The sequence below is a fragment of the Perca fluviatilis genome, chromosome 7 (assembly GCF_010015445.1).
Source record: "Perca fluviatilis chromosome 7, GENO_Pfluv_1.0, whole genome shotgun sequence".
Taxonomy (NCBI): domain Eukaryota; kingdom Metazoa; phylum Chordata; class Actinopteri; order Perciformes; family Percidae; genus Perca; species Perca fluviatilis.
The window spans coordinates 19,101,358-19,124,367 of NC_053118.1; the positions used below are offsets into that span (position 1 = coordinate 19,101,358).

A 23,010-nucleotide genomic window follows, 5' to 3' on the forward strand; every position below is an offset into this window, starting at 1 on the left:
CTGGCTCACTTTCTCTTCCTGATAGATACTGCACGCTCTTTACACTTTCAATCTCAACAAAAATGTGATGTTTAGTAAGGGGTGTCTAAGCCTCTTAGTGGCTCTGTGCTTGTAAATGAGTAAAGCCCCTAGATTAAACAAGATCCACTGGCATTATCTTTGCATCCATATGGCATCAAAATGATGCAGACAACAAACTGGGAGAAGCCAAGCAAATTTTATAACAGATTTAACGTCAAAATCAACAAAGTTCAGCATACCTACATAACATACAGTAGTATTCACTGTTCCAATTGCTATCAGAACAAAATCATGGACAGAGCAGATGTGCAAACAGAATCATGATATGACTGCAATTGTTTTCTTGTGAGATAAATTGTTATGTGTTACATACTGATATGATGAAAAATCTATGTGAATGCCCTTGGCACAAACAATAAGCCTACATACAGTATGGGTTCATTTGGATACTTTAAGTCCAAATTTATAATTTTTTTTGCTGCAATATGACACTAAAATACAAATATTTTACATAAAAGAGTTTTTGGCAAATAATTGACTCCCACCTGCCACAACAATGTTTTTTTCATACTATTTATACATGAACAGTGGAGAGAAGACATCACCCCTTAACACAAAGACCATTTAGCCATTTCCATCAAGAGATTTAAAGCATATATATAGGTCCGTATATCTGTAAATACATACAATATATTATATATTAAAAGCTAGAACAATTGTAAGGTTGGACAACGCCTTTTGTACGGTGGCGCTGAAAGCTCTACACACTGCAATTTTAGAAAACATGCAACTAGACAAAATACATGCAAATGTAGAAAACATCTTGCACATGCATTCAGAAAAAGAAGTTGTTGCAGAACAACCAAATACAGAAAAATGCTGCAAAAACTACATAAATACAGGAATGCTGCAAGTCGTACAGAACTTGCATGTATTTGCAGCACATTTCTGTATTTAGTTTGGTTGTGTGTATTTGCAGTTTTTTTTTTTTTTTTTTAAATGCAGCTCTTGTGTTGTCATATTGATGAAGATGTTTTATTCATTTGCTTGCGTTTAAGTCTCTTGAGTGCGTTTCAGTACATTGAGCTCTCAGGGACACTGTTCTCTAGCCTGCACAGAAAAATAATTGCCAAGTTTAAAATAAGGAAAAAAAGCGTAACATATTTCCACATACATTCCATTGAAAAAGAAACAAAAGCTCAACTTTTATATTTACATTAGTAAATGTTACAGCAGAGAGGCTTTACAGGAGGGAATCAGTGAGTAGAGTTTGGTCACATGCAAGGAGCAGGCTGGACCAAATATTGCATTTGAGACTACAAAGACATAAAAAACTGAAATGTTTTGTACTAGAATTTTTGTCCAATTGTCCTCCCTTTGAAATGTTGACAGATATTGAAGGTATTTTGGGCAATGCTACGCTATTGGAAAAATAACACATACTGTACACATAGTGCTCAAATATGAACGGTAAAACAAATGCACACAATCACATCTGCCAATTTGTTTGTGTTAAATTAAACTGGGATGCATCATTTTTAAGCTGATGCTTCAGCACATACCCTATACCCACTCTACACCCTGATAAGGACATGACTGCAAAATTGTTTTTCCTCTCAGGTCTGGCTGGACTGGAGCCAGGCCCTGTCCCCAGTGGCGAGATTAGCGGCAAGATTTAGTGGAAGAGCAAAGTCATGTAGCCATTCCCAGTTACGCTTACTCCCTTATAAGTGTCCTCCTGAAGCCACAAATAAAATAAGGTCATATTAAACAGGAGCATGTTCTATTCCCCTTTAACCTTTGCCACAGAAAGTTCCCTTCTCTCTATTGAAACAATATAATACAAATATTTTTTTTCATAAGTCATGATTGATTTCCATTTAAATGAAAACAGAGAAGCCATAATTCTCTGTATGTATGAAACAAAGGCGTTACTGGTTTTTTTCTTAATCATCCCCAACACTATTCACACACACACACACACACACACGGCATTAATCTAAAACTCTACAGCGTTCAGAGAGCCAATATACAGTATTTGCAGTAACAGAGAGGGGAAACGAAGTCATCATTCATGACGTGGTTAATTTGCTGCCTTGCAAGAAGATATTCAAGCTAAGATGTTTGGCTATTTCCACTTGTTGTCCTCTTTTTTTATACTGGAGGTTGAGAAGACAGGGGACAGGTTTTTATCTTCCTATTGCACTGCCTTCTGTCATTCCTAATGGGCCAGGAACACGGTGTCAGACAAGTGAATAGGAGAATGAAGTGAGCACTGCGCTGGCTTAGTGTGGAATAGCATGGTTTGTCTCATTCATTTTACACAGACAGGTCGGTTCCACATACACCAAATCGAACGAATCAAACGAAAATACAGCTTCACTGCATAGCTGGCGGGAATAATTTCTTGTTTCAGGTAGTATAAAAAAGGGGGAGCACTGGCTGTGCTAAATTATCTCTTTTAACAAAAGAACCTTTAAGCCATAGTCACGGGCTTTGATTTGGATTCCTCAAATAGAATCTAATTAGAAGGTTTGAATGTGTTCCAAATGTCTCTGGCTAAATTGCGTGTATGTGAGTATAGACGACAGGGACAAAGAACACACACACACACACACACACACACACACACACACACACACACACACACACACACACACACACACACACACACACACACACACACACACACACACACACACACACACACACACACACACACACACACACACACACACACACACACACACACACACAGAGTAATGAACTGAATGGGGAGAAGCAGGCTGCTGTGCAAAGAAGTCTAACCGTCCTGAGTCAAAGAGTAGGAGATGACATTGCCTGGTGCATTGCTCCTCTCTTGTCGGTGTGTGTATTGGACTGCTACTCCACCAGGAACTAGACGGCCCCTTTCTGGTCCTGCTCTGTAGGCACAGAGTAGATCCTGAAGAAAGAAAAAGGGAGGACAGGCCATAGAAAGGGAATACAGGGAAAGGGAGTGAGGGGAGACAGGGCAAAAGTCTGTCATCTTCAAGATATTTTTAGGTTCTTTCTCAGTTTGTTAGCAGAAAGACACAAGAAACATTGCTGCATGTCGGAATTCAGGAAACGACATGTCTGCCTTATGCTGCAGGGCTCTGACAGGTGCACGCTGACTAAACCACCTCAAAACACAGCTCATCCCCAGGTGGGACTTATAAACCTGGCAAGGCACTGTTGATCCAACAAGCCAGAGGTTGCTGTGTGATTAAGCCTCTTTTCAGCAGAGCGATCAGTCAGCACCAAACACTGCCAGAGCTGACTGCAGCCCCGGGAGGCAGCCAGTAATCCTACAGAAGAATTTAACCCTTGCAGATTGTCTTGGGTGTCTGCTCGACAATGGCAGTTCTCCTGCCGCTTGGATATCTCTGGAGACTAACTTGAACTCTGTAACCTCTCCGACCCGACCTGCAGGTCATGTATCACTGCACCCCGGAACAAAAGAAACCGATTAGTCTGCAGAAAGCTTTCCTAGAGCTAACTGCGGTTAAATAAGCAAGGTGTAGAAGGGTGGTGAAAAGCGAAGAGAGAGAGCGTCTCTCTGTATAACTGGTTTGGGCTGTTCTGCTGTCTGAGTGCTGTTGGCAGATTGTTGTCATGATGCCAGGATCATGTTTACAGGATTGTTTTATTTTTTGAGCAGAGTCATCTACTGAGGCCTCAGATCATGATGTAAGCTTTGGGCACGGTCTATTTGCTATTGTTTGATTGCTAACATGGGAAGGGTTAGTGGTGTGTGTTAAGTGGTGGTGGTGGAGGCCCTCTGGCTGTGAAACTGATTGCTGTACAAGTCCAGACAGGCTCAGATGAGTGGATGCTGGTTATGTTTTTTTTTTCCATGCTAAGAGTTGGATGAAGTTGGGCTCAATGGCAAGGCAGCAGAAAAGCAGTTACCCACCAGACTGGTTCGGTCACCTGTACGCTGACTTAGTTAGTATAAAGTGGAAAATGCATCTCTCAAATATCAAATTTTAATGTGGAGAAATTTGACCTTACCCTTGCTGCCGATTGTACTTGTGGCGTCTTACTAAGACTATGGCTGCAAGAAAGAAAAATGGAAAAAGGTCATGGCTAAACAAGAGAAAAGTTCATATTTGCTTAGGTATTAATAGCTTTAAAAAGGCACACAGGAACTACAGACATTCCAGCCAAGCACCAAAGGACTTTACAGCAGTGCATTCATCAACAATGGGAATGAAACCAGCACTATTTTACATTTCATTGCCTTATGTCTTAGCAAAACACAGAATACTTACCGACTATCACAGCAACTGACAGAGCCAATGCAACCACAGCTACAATTATGACAATGGTTGTGATGGTTTGCTCTGCAAGAGAAAAAGTGGTAGTGTATTAAACAAGCAGTAATAAGGTAAATTGATTTCATGAATCCTTTATACTTACGTATTCTAATATTTTATTACTTAATTTACAGTATAACAGTAATTAAAATACTTTTCTCACCTTCTTTTAGACCAGTATTTTTATCTGCAGCTGCGCCAAGTTTTGGAATCTCTGTAATTGGCAAAGAGAAGAAGAAAACAGTAAACATGAGTTCTGCTGATTTTCAAGACAACAATACGGTAAAAAGGTATATGGAATTAAGTATATGTGCATGAGCTTGTGTCTACAGAGAGGCAGAGGGTTGAGGCTTCAGAGGAACTGCAGCTCCCCAAGAGCCAACTGCCCTGTTCTAAACAGATCTGTAATTTTATCAAATGTCCATCAGAGCCAAGATGAGGAGTGACTGAGAGAGGCGTGGAGAGAGAATGAGAATGCCAATGTTGATTAGCTGACCAGCAGGACAGCAGAGATGTCGACGTGTTCATTGGCCTTTCGGCAGAATCCACAAGGCCCCTCCGGGGAGTTAAATGATTCCATTCAGGGCTTAATGGTTGGGAGGAGGGAAAGCCAACAGGGGCCACAGCCCCACACACACTTCCCTGGACTAGAGCTCCTTATACACAATGCTGACTTACTGACAATAATTACAGAGGCCATAACCTTCACATACTCTTCTGGACAGCTGCCGTTACAGTGTTTGTGGGTGTGATGCAAAAGAAACTAGAAAATCTGACTGCTCTCCAATCCACTCTTGGGAACTGAGGTTATAAACTCACCTGTTTGCTCAAAATCCTCATCGTCCAGATCTGTCAAGTAAGGAGAGATCAGATGCTTGTACAGAAAGTACAGAAATGCAGGCTTTTAGTGTGACCAACTTCAAATAATAACAGTATTCTTCTACTGTACAATAGACACGATACAGACAGCACATTTAATCGTTTAGCAACACTATTGATTGAGGGTTTTATGAAGTCAGTTTAGAACCAAAAGGTTTGAAAGCAAAAAAATGTAAAACTAAAACAAGAACTGATATTGTACACAGGAAACCTAAACCCATCTGAATCGTAGGCAATAACAAAAGGTGAAAACAAGAAACCACACCCATAAGCAAGTGACCAAAACTGTGATTAAATAACAAAACTGTAAATGAGGAATGAAAACCATTAAGTAAGAAACGGGAGAGTTTCAAGTGAGAATCAAACCCCTATAGAAAATGAGTTTTTTCTTGTCCAGGACACTGCATTATGAATCTACATCATGTTTTTAAGTTATTCTCTTTGACAGGAAATTCACTCGTTCACATCGCCGTAAATTGACTTCATGCATAAACTAGTTACATTCACTTGGATAGCACTACGACTAGTGTGCCCAGCTGATTGAAAGGCTTCATAAAGTTTTTATTTTACAGATAAAGATGCATTACATACCTTCATCAGCTGACCCTTCAATATCTTTTGAAACAGCTGCAAAAAATTTTGCAAAGTTGTAAATAAAGTTAAAATACTCACAGTACAGTTTTTAAAGATTCATATTCATCACAATCCAGAATACTGCTACATTCAGATTACAGCGCAAAAAGTATTCGGGCTATAGTAAGTTTAATGGTAAACTCGTATTACATGTATTCGGCGGCGGCTATCTGCTATTCTTTTCTGGTATCCTCTCTATATCAAGAAAGTACAGCACTGGGAATATAGTTACTAATTGCAACCTGCATGTTTTGCTTTAATGCTATTCTTATCAGGCAAACCCTTTGTTTTAATGTACCACCTTCTCTTTTAGGCGGTTGTACACTTCAAAAGTGAGTGCATACATTAATCTTTACATTCACCTACGTAGGTACTGGTAGGTAGGTAAGGAAAACATGCCGGCGCAGGGATGCATAGACCCTGATTAGATGTTTATCACCTGCAAGCGTCACAGAGATGAGAACATACCAGTAGCAGCTGGCAGCATCAGCAGCAGACAGAGGAACAGCAATCGCATCATCTTCAAATGCTGCAGGGGGTAAAAGAAACCAAGTTAAAAATATCTGCTATTAATATTCAGCCATTGATGTGCGTGAAACTTGGTGTTTTGGTTTAGAGATAGGGTGAGATGGAAAGCAGCAATGCTGTCTATTATTGAGGCTTGTGTGGCACTTTGAGTTTCAGGATCACATACGGCTAGTCAGTGGAAAACTACAATTTACAAGCCAACAAGTCCTTGTACAGTTTTAACTGGTTTAAAAGTATGCATGCAAATCTAGATTGTAATATGAGGTGGGTGGTGGCGAGGCGGTCAGTGAATGGCAACCTTATTTCCCATAGTGCTCAGCAGATAAACTGCTCTGAGAATTCTGTCAGAGTCAGCTGTCAACAAGTGTCTATTCAACATTTTCCCCTCCCTATGCAAAGCCCACATGCCATGCCAGGTGTTGAGCAATGAAAATAGTGTCTAATGACTTCAAATGAAAAAAAACAATAAATATTTTTGTTTATTGTATGCTGCTAAGCATTATTCTTGTCATGCTAATTAGGAAAGAAAAAGTATGAGCTTGATTGCACCTTAAGTCATATTAATCCAACAACTTTTATTTTTTGTGTTGTTCTTTAGGAGAAATCTTACAACTTCCTCATGGCCAAAAACAAACCTTACCTCTGCTCCACATCACCACCACATATGTGTGAAACACAGATGTTCCTTGCCTGCTAAACAAAGCCCCAGCTGCGTCAAACACAATATGAATGGGGACATTTTTTAAATGGGGAAAAAACATGGTAATGACCTCTCCTCATTGGTCAGATTTAGCCATTGAGGTTGGAATGGGATCAGAAACCAGTACTGTACACAACACTCCCATTGACCATTGTGCCAAATGTTGCCTCATTGTTAGTCATGCCCATTGTGTCCTTATTTCCTTTATAGTTAATGACCGTGGAACATACAACCCTATACCCCCACACAGTAGTTATCAACTTACTGTTTCCTTTTCATTGCTACAATTTAAGGAAGTGGATAATGCTCACCATATTTGGTGAATGGAAGTGAAAAGGCATGGACAATAATAATGGATACTAGTCAACATCAGTTAATTATTTCCATAGGTTTTTTGGCAGTTTTATGAAAGACCATCAACTGTAATCTCATCTACATGCAGCCATGGTAGTTGAGGTCTAGAAACTTTAATGTGAGACAAATGTCCACCCTGTAGGAAAGAACGAGTACAGCCCAGTCCACAACAAGATTATCTTCATGTTAAGTTAGTCGAACAGCATTAAGAACTATTTTGGTTGACTATATGAAAAAGATGTTAATCACACAGCCGAGGCTGATTGGAGAGGGAGTGCAGTGTGGGCTGTTCTGGCCTCTTGAATAGCTGCAGTAAATCTCCAAACACAAACAACCTTAGAAGCTGCAAATAAAATCCCCTTCTGTATCCAATTTGCTTTTCAGAGTCGCTTTGGGTGAAATAATAAGCTGATCCAATTTGGAAATATTTATCAACCCAGTCCACTGCCTCTGTATCAAAATGGCTCCTGACGCCTGTATTATTTTCAAATTGGGTAATATATTCTTGTACATTTGAATGCCGATTGAATTTGCTGTTTAATACGAGACCCAATTTGCAACAAACAACCAGTGACTTGCTAATAAAGCAGACATACCAGCCGACTGCTGGCTAAAGATGCAAAGACCATAGAAGGTAATGTAGAAATCATAAAACTAAAGTGCAGTGCTGCAAGAAAAGGCATATGCTGTACTGTTGCTGGAGGGTGAACTTGTCTTGTTTTTTTTCCCCATTCACCCCGATGCATTTCTCCACTGACGGGATTAACCCTGAACCTCATACCTGTCTGGCCAGACCAGCCCACAGAACACATAAATCTTGTTTACCAGGTTTAATTTTGAATGATGAACACTTTCCTTTCCCTCCAACCAACCCAGTACAAGCTATATCAACAAAATACACACAAACAGGTTTACTACATGCACATAAACAGAACTACTTGCAGAGACACTGACTATCTCTTTCATTATCTGCTTGCACTGATAACAGCCCTCTGCTCAACCACTGTGCATCGCTGACAAGACTTTGACAACAGTGATAACAACCACTAAAGATATTAGAATTACTGTGGCCTAGAGAGTTTGTAGGAAAGCAAATACAAGTAAAAGAATATGAGAGAACGAAGACCGCAAAGAAAAACTTGGATTATTGTGAAGATGTGTCAACACTAAAACAGACTTGCTCTAATAAACAATGAGCCCAACAACAAGGGGAAAAAGTGAGAGAGAAAGGGACAAAAAGCACCAAGATAATTGGTTATTCATTGACATTCAAATGTTATAAAAGTGGTAGCTTTCTCTGGTTCAGTGAAGAGAGAAAATATTCTTATGGAAATATTTACTGTACTCTGCCATCTCTACCCGAGGTGTTTATCTAAGTGAGGTTGATGAAAATTCATTTTTTTCTATAACACAACACACTCTGCTATGCCACTGGACCACAAACAAAGTAACAAGGAAATGCTAAAAATAAAAATAAAGCAACACTCACAATACCTCAGTTGGTGCCATGCAAACCAGTGAACAATCCACCACAGTCTGTCAACCAAGCAGTTATTTCCAATAGAAGTGGTTTGTAGGTGACTTTTTGAGTATCGGGCCAATCAGACTAACAACTATAGGATATGAAAGTGTCTGACAGCCGTCTCGGGGGGACACATTTGCATTGCCCCCCCTCACTATCTCTGCATGTTTGTGTGCAAAAATACAAAACCTGTGAACACACAAAACGGATATGATTCCTATGGTTACACCAAAATATTGGCATTTACCACCTCGACCGCGTGACTAAAACAGCACCGAATTCAGGGCACACAGAACTCTGGGCACGTACACCTCAGGTTTACGTTTTATCAGATGGAGACAAAGCGGTTTAGTCTTTGTTTTGTTAACAACACTATCACAAGACCTACCCCAGTGACATTGAGGGTTTTCACAGTCCAATCTATCTGATATTCAGCCTCATCATTCCTCCGAGAAACACAACATGTGCACACAAAAACTCAAAGACGAGATGTAAAGGGTTCAACGAATATTTTCTGCCCCTTTACCTCTGACACTCCCTGGGCAAACAGAAAAACACTTAATTTGTTTGCACAATAACACAACATGTCACAACACATGAGCACACTGTGGATGAACTTACTTTGTATAAAAAAACGGTAGGCTACTGCTGTTAGAGCTGAGAGGTTAAATACGGAGGTATACAAACACAAAAAAGGTGCACTGCAGGCTGTATGCTGATACTAATTAGCTTACAAAAAATCCCATTATGCTAGTAACGTTAGTAACGTTACTCTATTTGCTATTATTACATTACAGCCAAGTAGCTACTGACGACATATGACCAATCACCTACCAATACAAAAAGAGAGCTCTAATGCAAAATGTGTCCGTTTGTGGAATAGTTTTAAAAGCATATCCTTGTGCGACTTCTCTTCATCTCTGCCCCGAAATGCAACTCACCACAGTCAGTCAGATATGAGCTACAAGCACAGCCGACTCTTTAACAGGAAATCTGCTGCGGTGTGAGCCAAGTTCAGGGCAACTTTATTCTCACGTAGGCTATACCCTACAAGGGGATTCACAGCCACCTCATATTGCGCTCAATGACCCTTCATTTAGGCTCTCATAGCTTCTGCGGAAAATACCTCCGTGTGTCATAACTGCTGTCATGACAGTTTCCTAAATCTATGAAACTATGTTTAGATGCTGATAATAGCATAAGGTATGCATAACACTAAAGTGATATAGCAATTCATCACTTTAGTGTTATATGCTATGCTTATCTTATAAGTTAAGAAGCCACACTTTCCGGTAAAATTGAGTGATTGGTGAGTGGTTTTATTTTTAACTGGACCAGAAGTTGCAAAAAAAAAAGGTACCTGAGCATTTTAATGATATGCTACATTTCACAATCAAGTCACGTAGTTAATACGGATCACCTGGCAGTTGTAACCTAATTAGTCGACGAATGATGACGTCCACACGTTTTGATTGACAGGCGTAGCACAGGTGTGCTAGACCATTTTAACCTCCTTTCTGGCAGTGTGTTGCTAGGTCCTCTCTAATGTTTGATGTGCATGCAAATAGCCTAAAATATATCAGCTGTAAGAAAACCGAATCGATATCGTTCCATTCATGACAAGCTGTCTTGTTGCAGTGTAGTAATGCAGTATGTGCTGCTGCTCCAAGTGCCTCTGGGGATTTGGTAAGTGGCATAGGCTAATTGTAGGTGTGATAAAACTACATTCAGCACTCATTTGCACAACGAGTGTAACCTGACTAGTTTTTCCAGCATGTTGGTCGCTTAGCTATGTCTATTTTTATTCCTCCTGTCAATATTTGCAGCAGTTCGTTATAGTATTTCTCTTTCACCTGCAACACTCAAGTCTCAACAGTTCTGCTGTCTACCTTCTAGTTGTGTAGTTTTGAGTGATGAGTGGGGCATGGCTATTTCTAGCCCTTGGAACAACAAAAGATACTAATCTGTGCACTGCTAAAGGGAATTATAGTTTGTCTTAAACATCCTCAGTTGTCTTTTCTTTGCATTGGGATGTGAATAAAAGCCATTACATGTAGGCTATGTAAAAATACATCATAGTTGCCTTTTTGTTGCTGTGCTATGTGCTCCTTTTGCTTTAGTGTCATATTAACTTTAGCTACTACTTGCAATCCAACCCATACATTATAAGCTTGTGCTGAAAGATGATCAATGTGTATGGAATAATACAGTACTTTAATGAAAGTAAACTCATTTAGAATATTTACTGAAAGGTAAACTTACATTTAAATGAGCTGTCATTTAGAGTCGTCTCTACACTGCTGGTATGTTGTTGCTCCCACACAAAGATCCTTGTTATCGCTAAAACTGCCAGTGAGTGTATGTTAATACAGGTGTAACCAGTCAGGACCTGGAAACTATTTACTTCATTGGCTGCTGAACTTGTTGAAATTTGACGCCACCACTCTTATCTCTTACAAAAGTGGACTTGCTGTTCTTGTGGGCGGGGGAAACTTGCTCTCAGTGAATAGATTTCACTGTCAAGAGTATTTTACGGTTTACTGTCATACAATCAACTGCTGTCAGAGTATTACATCTTTTGTTTGTAAAACATGTTATTGCTCACTTTATATGCACACAATTTTATATTTAATAAAAAAAAGTGTAACTCAATTTTGTATTCTCCTCTGCAGGCCTGTCTGTGGACAGTCTTGGTAGGAAGTTTCTATTTATGTTTCCCCCTCATAATGACTCAACAGCAAAGGTTGACCATAAAGTAACTATCACAGCCACTGATGTTTGGACTGCAGTCACTGTGAAGGTTCTGGAAAGCAGCTACGTCCAACACATCTTCCTCTCTGCTAGCCAGTCAAAGATGATTCACCTGCCCTTGTCTGTGGGAATGACCAGTGATCGCTCCTCCGACCTTCTTAGTGTGACGTCTATGAGGCCTGTTACAGTCCTCGCCTCATTCTGTACCCAAACTGGTTGTGACCACAGTCTCCTTCATGACGTGTCTTCCTGGGGGACCCACTACTATCCCATTACTCCTAACTTCCCTAACCAAACTGCTGTCTGCCAGATGGTGATCACCAGCTCAGACCAGGGGACATCAGTGGATATCTTCCTTTCAGGGGAAGTGCTCTTTGAAGGCAGTATGTACCCCAGGGGTAGTGTCCTTCAGTTGTGTATATAGGGGTGCTGCAGAGTGCTTACCTCCAGAGCAACTTCAGCCTGTCTGGCTCGTAGTTAATCTCCAAAGAAGCTGTAGGTGTAGTGGTTGGTTTTACCTGCTCCAAACACACACTTGGGGAATTCTTGTATGGATTTTCTGAACTGAAACCAGTCACACACTGGGGTTTTGAATATCTTATCCCTCCCTTGGTAAACACAGGGATGAGTTCCAGTTTCCTGTTGGCAATGGCTACTATCAACTCTGAACTGGATGTCACCACCAGCACTAGGCAAAATAGCGTTTCATTCCAGTTGTGACCTCGGATAAAATTTGTGTTATTAGTGATAGTCCTCTTCAACTTGTTTACTTCAGATGTGGCAATGCACAGGGTCCTTCAACTCTAACAGTACTGCCATCTGTTGATGATATCTGCCAGACTGTACCTATGTTTGATTCAGGTGATATGAGTAAGCAGCAAGATAACAGTACTTTCACAGAAGATTTAAAGTCTGGTGTTAAATTCTCCCAGAAGCTCAACCTAACTCAGCTGCCTGATGATAATAAAGTGGCAAATTCTCTTATCACTGATGCAGATGTGGGACGCTATCGGAGTACCATGAACAGACGACTATATCCAGCACTGTGTGAGATAGGTATGTGTTGAGGCTTTTTTTAATGACTTTGTATTACATGTTGGTTATTTGGTCATTGGTAACTACTCTTAACTTCTCATTATTTCAGGTGCAGCTTCTTGTGAAGTTGGCCCACAGCTGTATGGAGTCTTGTGTGGTTTGTGTGGAAATGCTAATCGCAGCTCCACAGATGGCATAATTGCCTCTAATGGCACTGATGAGACCCAGACTAAAGATTTTACCCTCCAATGGGTGGTGAACAGTGACGCAGACTCCTGTATTGAAGAATGCGTTGGAGGTGTCTCATGTCCATTGTTCACTCAAAACCAAACCAAATCATTTCCTAGAATTAAAGGCAACTCCCTCGGTATTGAGTGCACTCTACTTCAGAGGAACAATGGACCTTTTGCAGATTGTCACTCGTATATTGATCCTGAGCCATTTTTTCGAAGTTGTGTGGACAACGTGTTTGTCAATACATCTGACTCTTCTATGTGCAAGATCTTGACAGCCTATGCCAACATCTGTCAAAGGCTCTCGGCCAGAGTCCAAATCTGGAGAAACATCTCAAAGTGCCGTGAGTTTTAAAAATCCTTTTGATTATTTTAAAATTGATAACAACATGATTTGTTGAAAATCAAAAATGCTAAGAGTATGTTGAATGTCCTTTCCACAGCTATGGAATGTCCTATGAATGGCCACTATGAGATCTGTGGTTCTGCCTGCCCTGCTACCTGCGGTAATCCAGAGGCCCACAGTAGTTTCACCTGGCCCTGTGTGGAATCATGCCAATGCAACAAGGGCTATCTGCTGAGTGGTGGGGAGTGTTTACCACATAGCAAGTGTGGTTGTCTTCACCAAGGTTCCTACAATCTCCCCAAGGAGAACTTCTGGATTGACAATCACTGCCTGAAGAAATGTGTTTGCCAACCTAGCTCCAAAAGGGTTATGTGTGCTCAGTCTCATTGCCAGGATGGAAAAGTGTGCAAGGTTCTGAATGGAGTCCTGGGCTGTCATGTGGATGGGCCTGGGTTGTGCATAGTTAAAGGAGATCCACATTATACCACCTTTGACGGGCTTAACTTTGATGTGTATGGCAACTGTACTTACCTACTGAATTCTCACTGTCTCACAAGGGGGGCCCTGGAACACTTTCGTGTGGAGGTCCAGAACTAGATGGAGGATGCTACAAATGTTTCCTTTCGCCTTCGGCATGTTAAAATGGTGGTCCTGGGTTATTCCATTGAGATGTCGAATGATCTGAGTAACAAAGTTATGGTAGGTTCATTTATTTTCCACAGTACAGTCAGGTTTTCTCCACTTGCAGTGTTAACATTACTCCACTTGTTTCAGGTAAATGGTCTGCGACTGCATCTTCCATATGTATTGAGCCAAGGCAAAGTAAAGCTCTACATGACTGGACTCTCAAAGTGTTTAGAGACTGACTTTGGCATTGTTGTAATGTACAGCCCTGATGTCATGACTGTTAAAATGCCAAGGATCTTCTCTGGTAATCTCTGTGGCCTGTGTGGGAACTTTAATGCTGATCCAAAAGTTTATCTGATTCCCGATGACAAATCTGATATTTCTCAGGCCATTAGACACTGGCAAACAAGCAGTGAACGTGAATGCATGGATGTGCCTATGAACACCTTGGGTTTAAATTTTCAAGATATGGCTCTTTATGGGGGAAAAGATTTCTGTGTAAGGTTACTGGATACAGAAGGAGTCTTCCAGAGCTGCCACCAAACAGTTGATCCAGAAGATTGCTACGATAACTGTTCATGACCTATGTTATAGTAACCAGACTACCTTGTGTCAGATTCTGTCCAGCTATGTTGTTTTATGTCAAGAATTGGGAGCTATAGTGGATGAATGGAGGGCTTCCAACTTTTGTAGTAACCACCTTTTTAAATGTGTACAGAATAAGAGTATTTGAATGAAATTGATTTTTCTCTTTCTCTTTTGTAGATCTGTCCTGCCCTCCTAATAGTAAATACCACCTGTGCTCCAGTCACACGTCTGACTGTGTAGAAAACCCACGTCCTCTAGCAGTGAAATGCAAAGAGGGTTGTTTCTGCAAACCTGGGTTTTTCAACAGTGGTGGGGATTGTGTGCCAAACTCAGTGTGGCTGCATTCACAATGATGTTTACTATAAAATCCAAGAGAACTTCTACCCTGATGAGCACTGTCAGCTGCACTGTCTGTGTGGGCCACAACCGAGTGCAATGTACCAACCACACATGTCCAAATGGAACAAAATGTGCCATCCAAGATGGCCAGAGGGCATGTCATGCTTTACAACCTGTTAAATGTGCAGTCATGGGTGGCGGACACTTCAGGAGCTATGATGGACACAGCTTTGACTTTAATATGGGAAGCTGCCGTTTATGTTCTTTCCCAGGTTTGTGAAGAAGACGAGTCTCACCCTACTGTTATTATCCATCAAGGACAGCTGCACCTCAGGGTCCATGGCGGAGATGGAGCATTTGGGAAAAGTAAAGGTAAGCAGTTGCACATTTACAAACAAACTCTAGTATGATTGTAACTTTAACATTTTATTTTATTCCAAATTGATGGTGTTTTGAGGGGTCTTCCTGTCACCTGGATCACATAGGAGTACTGCATTCTGGCTTACTGACTCGTGTTGTTGTAGACACTGGAGTTCTTGTCACTTATGGAGGACCTAATCTGATACAAATAGTGATTTCTTCCTCCGATAGAAAAATGTGTGGGTCGTGTGGAAACATCAATTCCATTGCTACAGAGGGCAAACAAAGCCTAAATGGCAGCCTTGCAAGTGATTCTTCCATCTTTGGATCTATCTGGTCACTTTCACCACCTGGAACAAACTGCTCTGAAAAATGTGATCACTGTTCACCTTGCAACTCTACCAAGGCAGCTGAATATGTGTCTGATAACCTCTGTGGCATGCTGCTTGCTCCTGCAGGATCATTTGGTGGATGTCACTGTGGACCCTGAGCCCTTCTTTCTGTGGACCCTGAGCCCTTCTTTCTGTGGACCCTGAGCCCTTCTTTCACAACTGTGTGATTGACTTGTGTATGTCTAATGGGAATGAAGAATTGTTTTGCGGTAGTTTGAGAGAGTATACTTTTGCATGCCAGGAGGCAGTAGCTGAGGCCAAAACATGGAGGGGTGAGAAGTGCTGTGAGTATTAATCTTGACTCCTACGTGTACATGTGTTGTTTCATCAGTCTGTTATGGTGTGCCAGTGCATGTAAATCATACAGTTCTGCACACATGCTTCTCTTGTTCTTTTAGAACTCTGGGAAGCTCTGTACAGGGAAGTTGCCAGATTGATGTAAGGCTAGCTGGACTATGAACCCTTTTTTCCCCTCCCACAGCACTCTCATGCCCTGAACACTCTCACTATAATATATGTGTCAGTGCGTGCCCTGAGTCCTGTGGTATTTTATCCGATATCCCCTGCCCATGGGCCTGTTACGACGGATGTCAATGTGAGTCAGGATACATGCAGAGTGGAAATGGCTGCGTCAAAGCTGAGCAATGTGGTTGCTTTTACCTTGGGCACTACTATGAGGTGAGTAGCTACACATTATTTAGCTTATAGCAACTATCATATAAATTTACTTTTTTTTTTTTTTTTTATCCCATCAATTTGGTTTGTTTTTTTTTGGGGAGTTGTTTAGAATGTGATTTTTACCTAAAAACAATTGCAGCTTTGTATGACTTCTGATAAATGTATTGGTTCACTGAGGTGTTATGACACATTAACATCTGACCCACTGCAGGTGCGGTTATAAACATGTTGCCACAGTTGAGCTAAACAAGTGACATGTCGTAGTTATTCATTGCACTGTTAATAATAACATGACTCATTAATGTCTTTCGTACATACTGTATGGCGTGTGTGTCATGACTAGTCACAAAATCCTAGGCCTTTGTTTTCCTGGGTTGGTAGTTTGCTGTGTTTTAGAGAACAGTTGGGTAACACACACCAACAATGACTCACTGTTCTCTGTAGATTGGGGAGCTATCGTGGGATGAGGGCTGCTCTGAGCGGTGTAACTGCTCTGCCACTGCTACAATGCGCTGTGATCCAGCCTCTTGCCCCGAGGGAGAGAGCTGCACCCTTAACAATACCTGGGGCTGTGCAAGGGAAGGTAGGCTCAGCTGTATCTGCTGTTTTGGTTGACATTTCCTCAGAGGCGAACTGTTGTTCACTCAGCTGCACAATGCAACACTAATTAGTATTTCATTATCAGATAGGTCACTTTTTTCTGATGGGGTTGTTTTGCAACCACATACAGTACATAGCACACAGGTGTTTTTTGTGACCTGTAATTTTACCTAAAATGACGTTAAACCGTCAATCCTTTTGAATAATCTGTTATGTACTTTTCTCTCCTCTCTGCCTGGGGGCTTGATTATGATTGCAGTGTTTGTCAATCATAAGTAATAGTAAACATATTTTACTTGTCCTCCACAGAAGCCTATGACATGAAATGTATATGATGGCTTGCAAATTTAATATTTACATTTGATGCCATCCAAATGAGGCTGTTTTTTTTTACTTCTATGACTACAGAATATTTTTAATTAAAGTGCCCATATTATGAAAAAACACTTTTCTGGGATTTGTTTTTTGTGTCTCTGGTGCTTCCACACGCATACAAACTTGGAAAAAAACATCCATGCTGTTTTGAGTGAGATACAGGTTTCTGAATGTCTTCTGCCTTCACTCTCCAGGTGAGCTGTTCAAAATCTGCAGGGCTTTCTACGTCAGTAGCAGAGAGGTGTCTAACCGTAGCATGCTAGCGCTAGCAAGCTAGCTCGTTCTCAATGGCAAAACACTGCTACAACACACACGAGTTCACCATAATCTACAAAAGAACTACTTACATGTCCCTGTTCAGCAGGTATTCCACCCAAAATTGGAAGTGCACCCTCGTTTAGAAGAAGTCTCCCGGCTAATCCTGCCTTGTACTAACTGAAGTTGTAGAAATAAATGGCTATCTGATGTGATCCTTACCTAGCTACTGCGCATGTGCGCTTCCCAACAAAGATGGGATAGAAGTGCGATGCCTCACTCTGTAGCTAAAACGGAGACCTGAACACACAAATATGGTGTTTTTTGAAAATTAAACCATGTAAACCTATTCTGGTACAACCTCAAAATACAATTATGAACCTGAAATGAGCATAATATGGGCACTTTAAACTCAAAAGATTTGTATATGAACTTCATTCATTAATTTTATTTACAGCAGTTTTATAAGAGCTGATCTAGTATGCATGTGTCTTCTACCTAAACTGTCATTAATCTGATAATTTCCCTCCTAATCTTTTCAGATAAGATGTGAAAATGGAGTGAATTGTGGTGTCCAGAGCCAACCTCTGCAAACCCAGTATTGGGTACTGGGAGGCGCCCACTTTTAAACTTTTGATGGAAAGGTCTTTGAATTCCAAGGAAACTGTACCTACATGCTGATCCACATATCCAATGACACCAGTGAGAATATAACATTTTGGGTTGGGGTACAGAAAGACAGGAACTCCAATTAGTCTTCCTCTCTTAAAGCTATTCACGTCAAAGTAGTTAAAGACACTAGTATTACCATCTACAGAGGGGGAAAAGGCTATGCTTTGGTAAGTTTTGAATTAGGAAATGCAAACCTTCAAATCACCTTTCGAGCCTTTTTGTTTTTACTTTTTTATTATACTATATGTCAAACATAAGTGATTTCTTCAGTATGGCCTTCAAATATACAGTTTGTGGTTTTTCACAGTGTTCTCTGTCCACAGATAAATGGCGAGAAAAGGCTACTACCCGTGACTCTACAGTTTGGACTCGTAAAGATCTATCAGTGGCATTTTTGTTTTTGTGGATTCTAACCTGGGCATCCAAATTAAGTATGATTGCTCTCATACTGCCACTATCCTCCTTTCTACTACAACAGAAGTCCATGGCATGTGTGGTAATAATAATGGCATCAAGGAAGATGACCTCAGGACCCCCGAGGGTGAGGCTGTTGATGCTGCCACCTTTTGGCTGGAGAGTTTCTGATCGGGAAGCTCGGTGCACAGCAGATTGTGGAGATGCATGCCCACTTGCTCTTCTGAGCAGCTGCTGGAGAAAAATGTAGCCAGTCAATGGATCGCCATGCACGAGTACATTTGGTCACCACAAAATCCATTCTACCTGTGCCTGGAAGTTAACTACACTAAAATCTCTGCAGCAGTCAGCCTATTTGACCTTTGCTCTACTGATGACACTCAGAAGGTCCTCTGCCTGGTCTTGGAAGCCTATGCTGCCGCCTGTCAAAATGCCCAGATCCAGATCGGAGAGTGGAGAAATGGCACCTTCTGCCGTAAGCAAATTTGTGTTACTATGAAGCTCACATTTTTGCGACTGTCTCTTATGAACAAACGCATAGTTAACTGGTTACATGTGTCTTGTATCTTTCTCTGTACAGTTTTTCCTCCCATATTGTTAATTCTCATTCGCTCCATCATCTGTTTCCTGCCCACTGAATGGCCATTATAAGTCCTGTGGCTCAGCCTGCCCTGCCACCTGTGAGGACCCATTCAGCGCAAGATCCTGCATCCTGGCTTGTGTGGAGACCTGCCAGTGTGATCCAGGGTTTGTCCTGGATGGTGACACCTGGGCCCCCTGGCCCCGTGGGGGGGCCCCCCCCCGCGGCCCCCCCCCACAAAACACACCCCCTCTTTTGCCCCGGTGGTGGGGCACTGAAAAATGTGTTTGTGACCCACACACCCACCAGACGCAGTGACATTTGGATTATTGTGGCCCCAATGAATACTGCGGTCTTCAATATGGAGTCAGAAGCTGTGTGCCGCACCACCAGCAGACATGCATGTACACTGGTGGTTATCACATAGTCACCTTTGACCAACATGACCATGATTTGCATGGCACCTGTCAGTACCAGTTACTGGGCATATGTGGACAGAAACAAGGCCTTAATGCCATTCAGGTTTACGTACAGACAGATGGACACCTAGAGTCAGCACTTAATGCCCTGGTCAGTGTGAGTGGTGTGCTTGTGGCGCTAAACAGCAAAAACACTGAGATCACAGAGGTGAGTGCTGTGTATTTATTTATTTTTTCCTTTCATGTCACACAACTGTAATAGGTCATAAAAAAAATCATCTCATTAAACCAGACTTCAAAAAGAGTACTTTTGAAAATGTGTTGCTCTGTGCTGACTTTCAAATGCAATTTTGGCCCCCCCTACAGGTTGATGGTGTCAAGAGGAACATGCCCTATCTCTTCAGCCCTACTACACTGGCTTTCTCTTTGGGCCTGCACACTTACATATACACAGACAATAGCTTTGAATTTAGTCTCAGCAAAGAGAGCATAGTTAGCATTAGTCTCTCAAGTAAATATGCTAATGCTACTTGTGGCCTGTGTGGTAACTTCAACTCTGATCCTGCTGATGATCTCACAGCAAATGGCCCAGAGGAGCATCTCAGTCCTTAACATTTTGGAAAAGCTTGGAGAAGTGGGCAGAATCCTTGGTGTGTGGAGGGCTGTCTAGGAGGAAGTTGTCCAAAATGTTCATCTGAGCATCTTGCCCGCTTCTCTGACCTGGAGGCTTGCGGGAAGATTCTGGAAGTTAATGGACCATTCAGACACTGTCATGGCAAAGTGGACCCCTCCAGCTTTTACAAGCACTGCATCAGTGACCTGTGTCTTCATAGAGGTCTCCAGCCTGCACTGTGTCACTCCCTGGCAGAGTATACTGCGGTCTGCCTTTCCTACAAGGCTACCGTTTATGCCTGGAGGAGTCCTGGATTCTGCTGTGAGTGTTAATGTGCTCTCAGCTCTGTTGTTCAAGTGAATTAAATTAATATTCTCTACAATTGTAACTCTGCTGTTTGGAGTTCAGCATCATTGCACACCAAATGAAATATGGAGAGTTTGCAGATGCTTATGCAAGCACACTACATTTCATCATGTTTAGATTGTTATTGATCACGCAACATGAGGAAAAGCGAATGAAAATGATTTGCATAGAAATCAGATATATGCCTGTAGGTGCTTAATGTAAAGTTTGTTCCCTTGTATATTTTTTTAAAATGTTGTATATAAAGTATTAGTGTGCGGTTAATCAAATTTGTATTGAGGCCACAACTTCTCAGGAGCTATTGGACCACTAGATGGTACTAATGCATCACTGGTCAACCCTAACCTTTACACCATTGTCCTGTCTTACTGTCTTAAGTGACTGATGTCTCTCTGTATCTCTACAGACCCGTCCTGTCCCTCCAGTACCAGTTACAGCATGAGTTCTGCCTCGATTCCCCTCTGCCTCGGCTGGAAGAATAACACAATAGAGATTCCTCCAAACATTGGGGAGAACTGCCCCTGTGAAGAGGGTTTAGTTCACAGTGGCAGCCTCTGTGTCCATCCTGAAAGCTGTGGCTGCTTTCACCATGGAGAATACTTCCGGGCAGGACAGGAGGTGTCTACATGCCAGCAAAGCTGTTTATGTCATGCTGGGGGACACATAACTTGTCATAATGTCTCCTGAGGATGAGGAATTTAAGCTAATTAGGGGTGTTCAAGTTTGCCACTCCAAACCCAAAGTGGCACACTGCTCTGTTTATGGATCCCAATACACCACGTTTGACGGACAGGCATTTGAATTTCATGGTTCATGTAACTACACCCTGGTGCAGACGTGCCTCGATAACCTGGAAGTGGAGCCTGTTTTGATAGCTGCACAGGGCAACCGTAGTAAGGGCAGACAGATCTACTTGCAAGTCAATAACATGTATTTTATGATGTCAACAGCTTTTCTTGGAAAAATACAGGTAATTCATGTAACTATTTCACAGCTTTTGGCATGATTTATTCATCTCCTAGCATACACTGTAAAGTCATTTTTTTTACAGCATGCACAAACTTTACTGTATATTTTTTTTTTTTTTTTTTTAAGTAAATTATTTCACCCAGGTAAATGGAGTTTATGAGAACCTGCCATTCCCAGAGCAACGTCACTGTACATGAGAAAAATGGACGGATAACCATAAAGACACCACAGTCCGTTGAGCTTGTATCAGACCTACAAAACCATATTCTGGTCAAGATCCCTGACATTTACCACCGGACAACCTGTGGCCTTTGTGGAAACTACAATGATCAGAGGGATTCAGAGGGATTCTCTGATGACCTGCAGCTGCCAAATGGCACCATGATCTCTGATCCTGACATTGTTGGGCCATCATGGAATTTGTCTGATACTGAATCATCCTGCAGTGACACATGTGAAAGTACCTGTCAACTCTGCCAGTCCCCAATGCCCGAGTACACCTCAGACCTGTACTTGTGGGCCTATGATACAGCATGTAAGGAGGCAGGAGGGATGGTTGACCTCTGAACAAACACCACAGGCTGTGGTAAGTATTGGTACATTGTTTAAATGAAACGTCACCAAAATTTCAAATGATTAAATTCAGTGAGATATCATACTGATACATGTCATGTGTTTTATTTTACAGCTTATCAATGTCCTCAATTGAGCCACTACAGCCATTGTGCCAATGCTTGCCCCTCACTGTGTCCTGAGATTAGCCAGATGGTACAGTGCCCCAAAGACTGTGAGGAAGGTTGCCAGTGTACTACTGGACACCTTTATGATGGCCATGCCTGTGTACCAGCAGAACAGTGTGGCTGCGTACAGGACGGGAGGAGGTTTAAGGTCAGAATTAAACACTGTTTTCTGCTCAGTCTAATTTAGAAAAGGGTTTATTTAGCTAGTCCTACACATTTACTTGAATTAGACCTATTCGGTTTTCAGTAAACTCATTTCAAACATGCTTTATTGGCATTTTTTCACACAAACTAAAATTACTGTTTTGTTTCAGCAGAGTGGAACCCAGAGCTGTGTGAGGGGAAAATGTGATGAAACGGAGAGATGTTACCTAAGCAATGGTTTGCCTGTCTGTGAGAGCCGTCGGAGTCTGTGCTGGGCCTGGGGAGGCCAGCACTACCACACTTTCGATGGGCTCAACTATGACTTTGAGGGTACCTGTACCTATCTGCTCGCAGCCAGCAAAGGGGCATCATGTGGTCTGACACCCTAGTGTATCCAAGAAGACTGACCGTAATGATGACTGAGCTGCATCCTCCACACAGGTGGTTACTGTACATGTTTATGGGTTCATCATCAAGTTTGGTAGTGAAAAGCGTATTATACATGTAAGTAAATTTCAGTTTTTGAATGACTTTGGT

The 23,010-nt window shown here is 41.6% G+C and overlaps 2 protein-coding genes and 2 pseudogenes across 6 annotated transcripts; 3 read left to right on the plus strand and 1 right to left on the minus strand.

The window, feature by feature from the left end:
• Positions 1-198: 198 nt before the first annotated feature.
• Positions 199-11,376, minus strand: si:dkey-262k9.2. Of its 5 annotated transcripts, none has more exons than XM_039806434.1 (8): positions 11,240-11,376; positions 6,342-6,402; positions 5,832-5,867; positions 5,181-5,210; positions 4,525-4,575; positions 4,317-4,388; positions 4,057-4,099; positions 199-2,965 (listed from the first exon to the last, which is right to left on the minus strand). In XM_039806434.1, exons 1-8 carry the CDS (start codon positions 11,255-11,257, stop codon positions 2,920-2,922), a joined length of 357 nt encoding a protein of 118 aa, XP_039662368.1. In that variant the 5' UTR covers positions 11,258-11,376; the 3' UTR covers positions 199-2,919. The 5 variants fall into 5 exon arrangements, with proteins under 5 accessions (XP_039662368.1, XP_039662371.1, XP_039662373.1 ...); XM_039806437.1 differs by lacking the exon at positions 11,240-11,376 and adding an exon at positions 9,919-10,048; XM_039806439.1 differs by lacking the exon at positions 11,240-11,376 and adding an exon at positions 9,812-9,921.
• On the plus strand, positions 10,522-15,826 carry LOC120562625 (annotated as a pseudogene).
• Positions 15,236-19,344, plus strand: LOC120561940 (alpha-tectorin-like). Its single transcript, XM_039805285.1, has 7 exons — positions 15,236-15,268; positions 15,770-15,932; positions 16,130-16,326; positions 16,771-16,909; positions 18,099-18,395; positions 18,552-19,117; positions 19,223-19,344. Exons 1-5 carry the CDS (start codon positions 15,236-15,238, stop codon positions 18,107-18,109), a joined length of 543 nt encoding a protein of 180 aa, XP_039661219.1. The 3' UTR covers positions 18,110-18,395; positions 18,552-19,117; positions 19,223-19,344.
• On the plus strand, positions 18,749-23,004 carry LOC120561941 (annotated as a pseudogene).
• Positions 23,005-23,010: the final 6 nt, after the last annotated feature.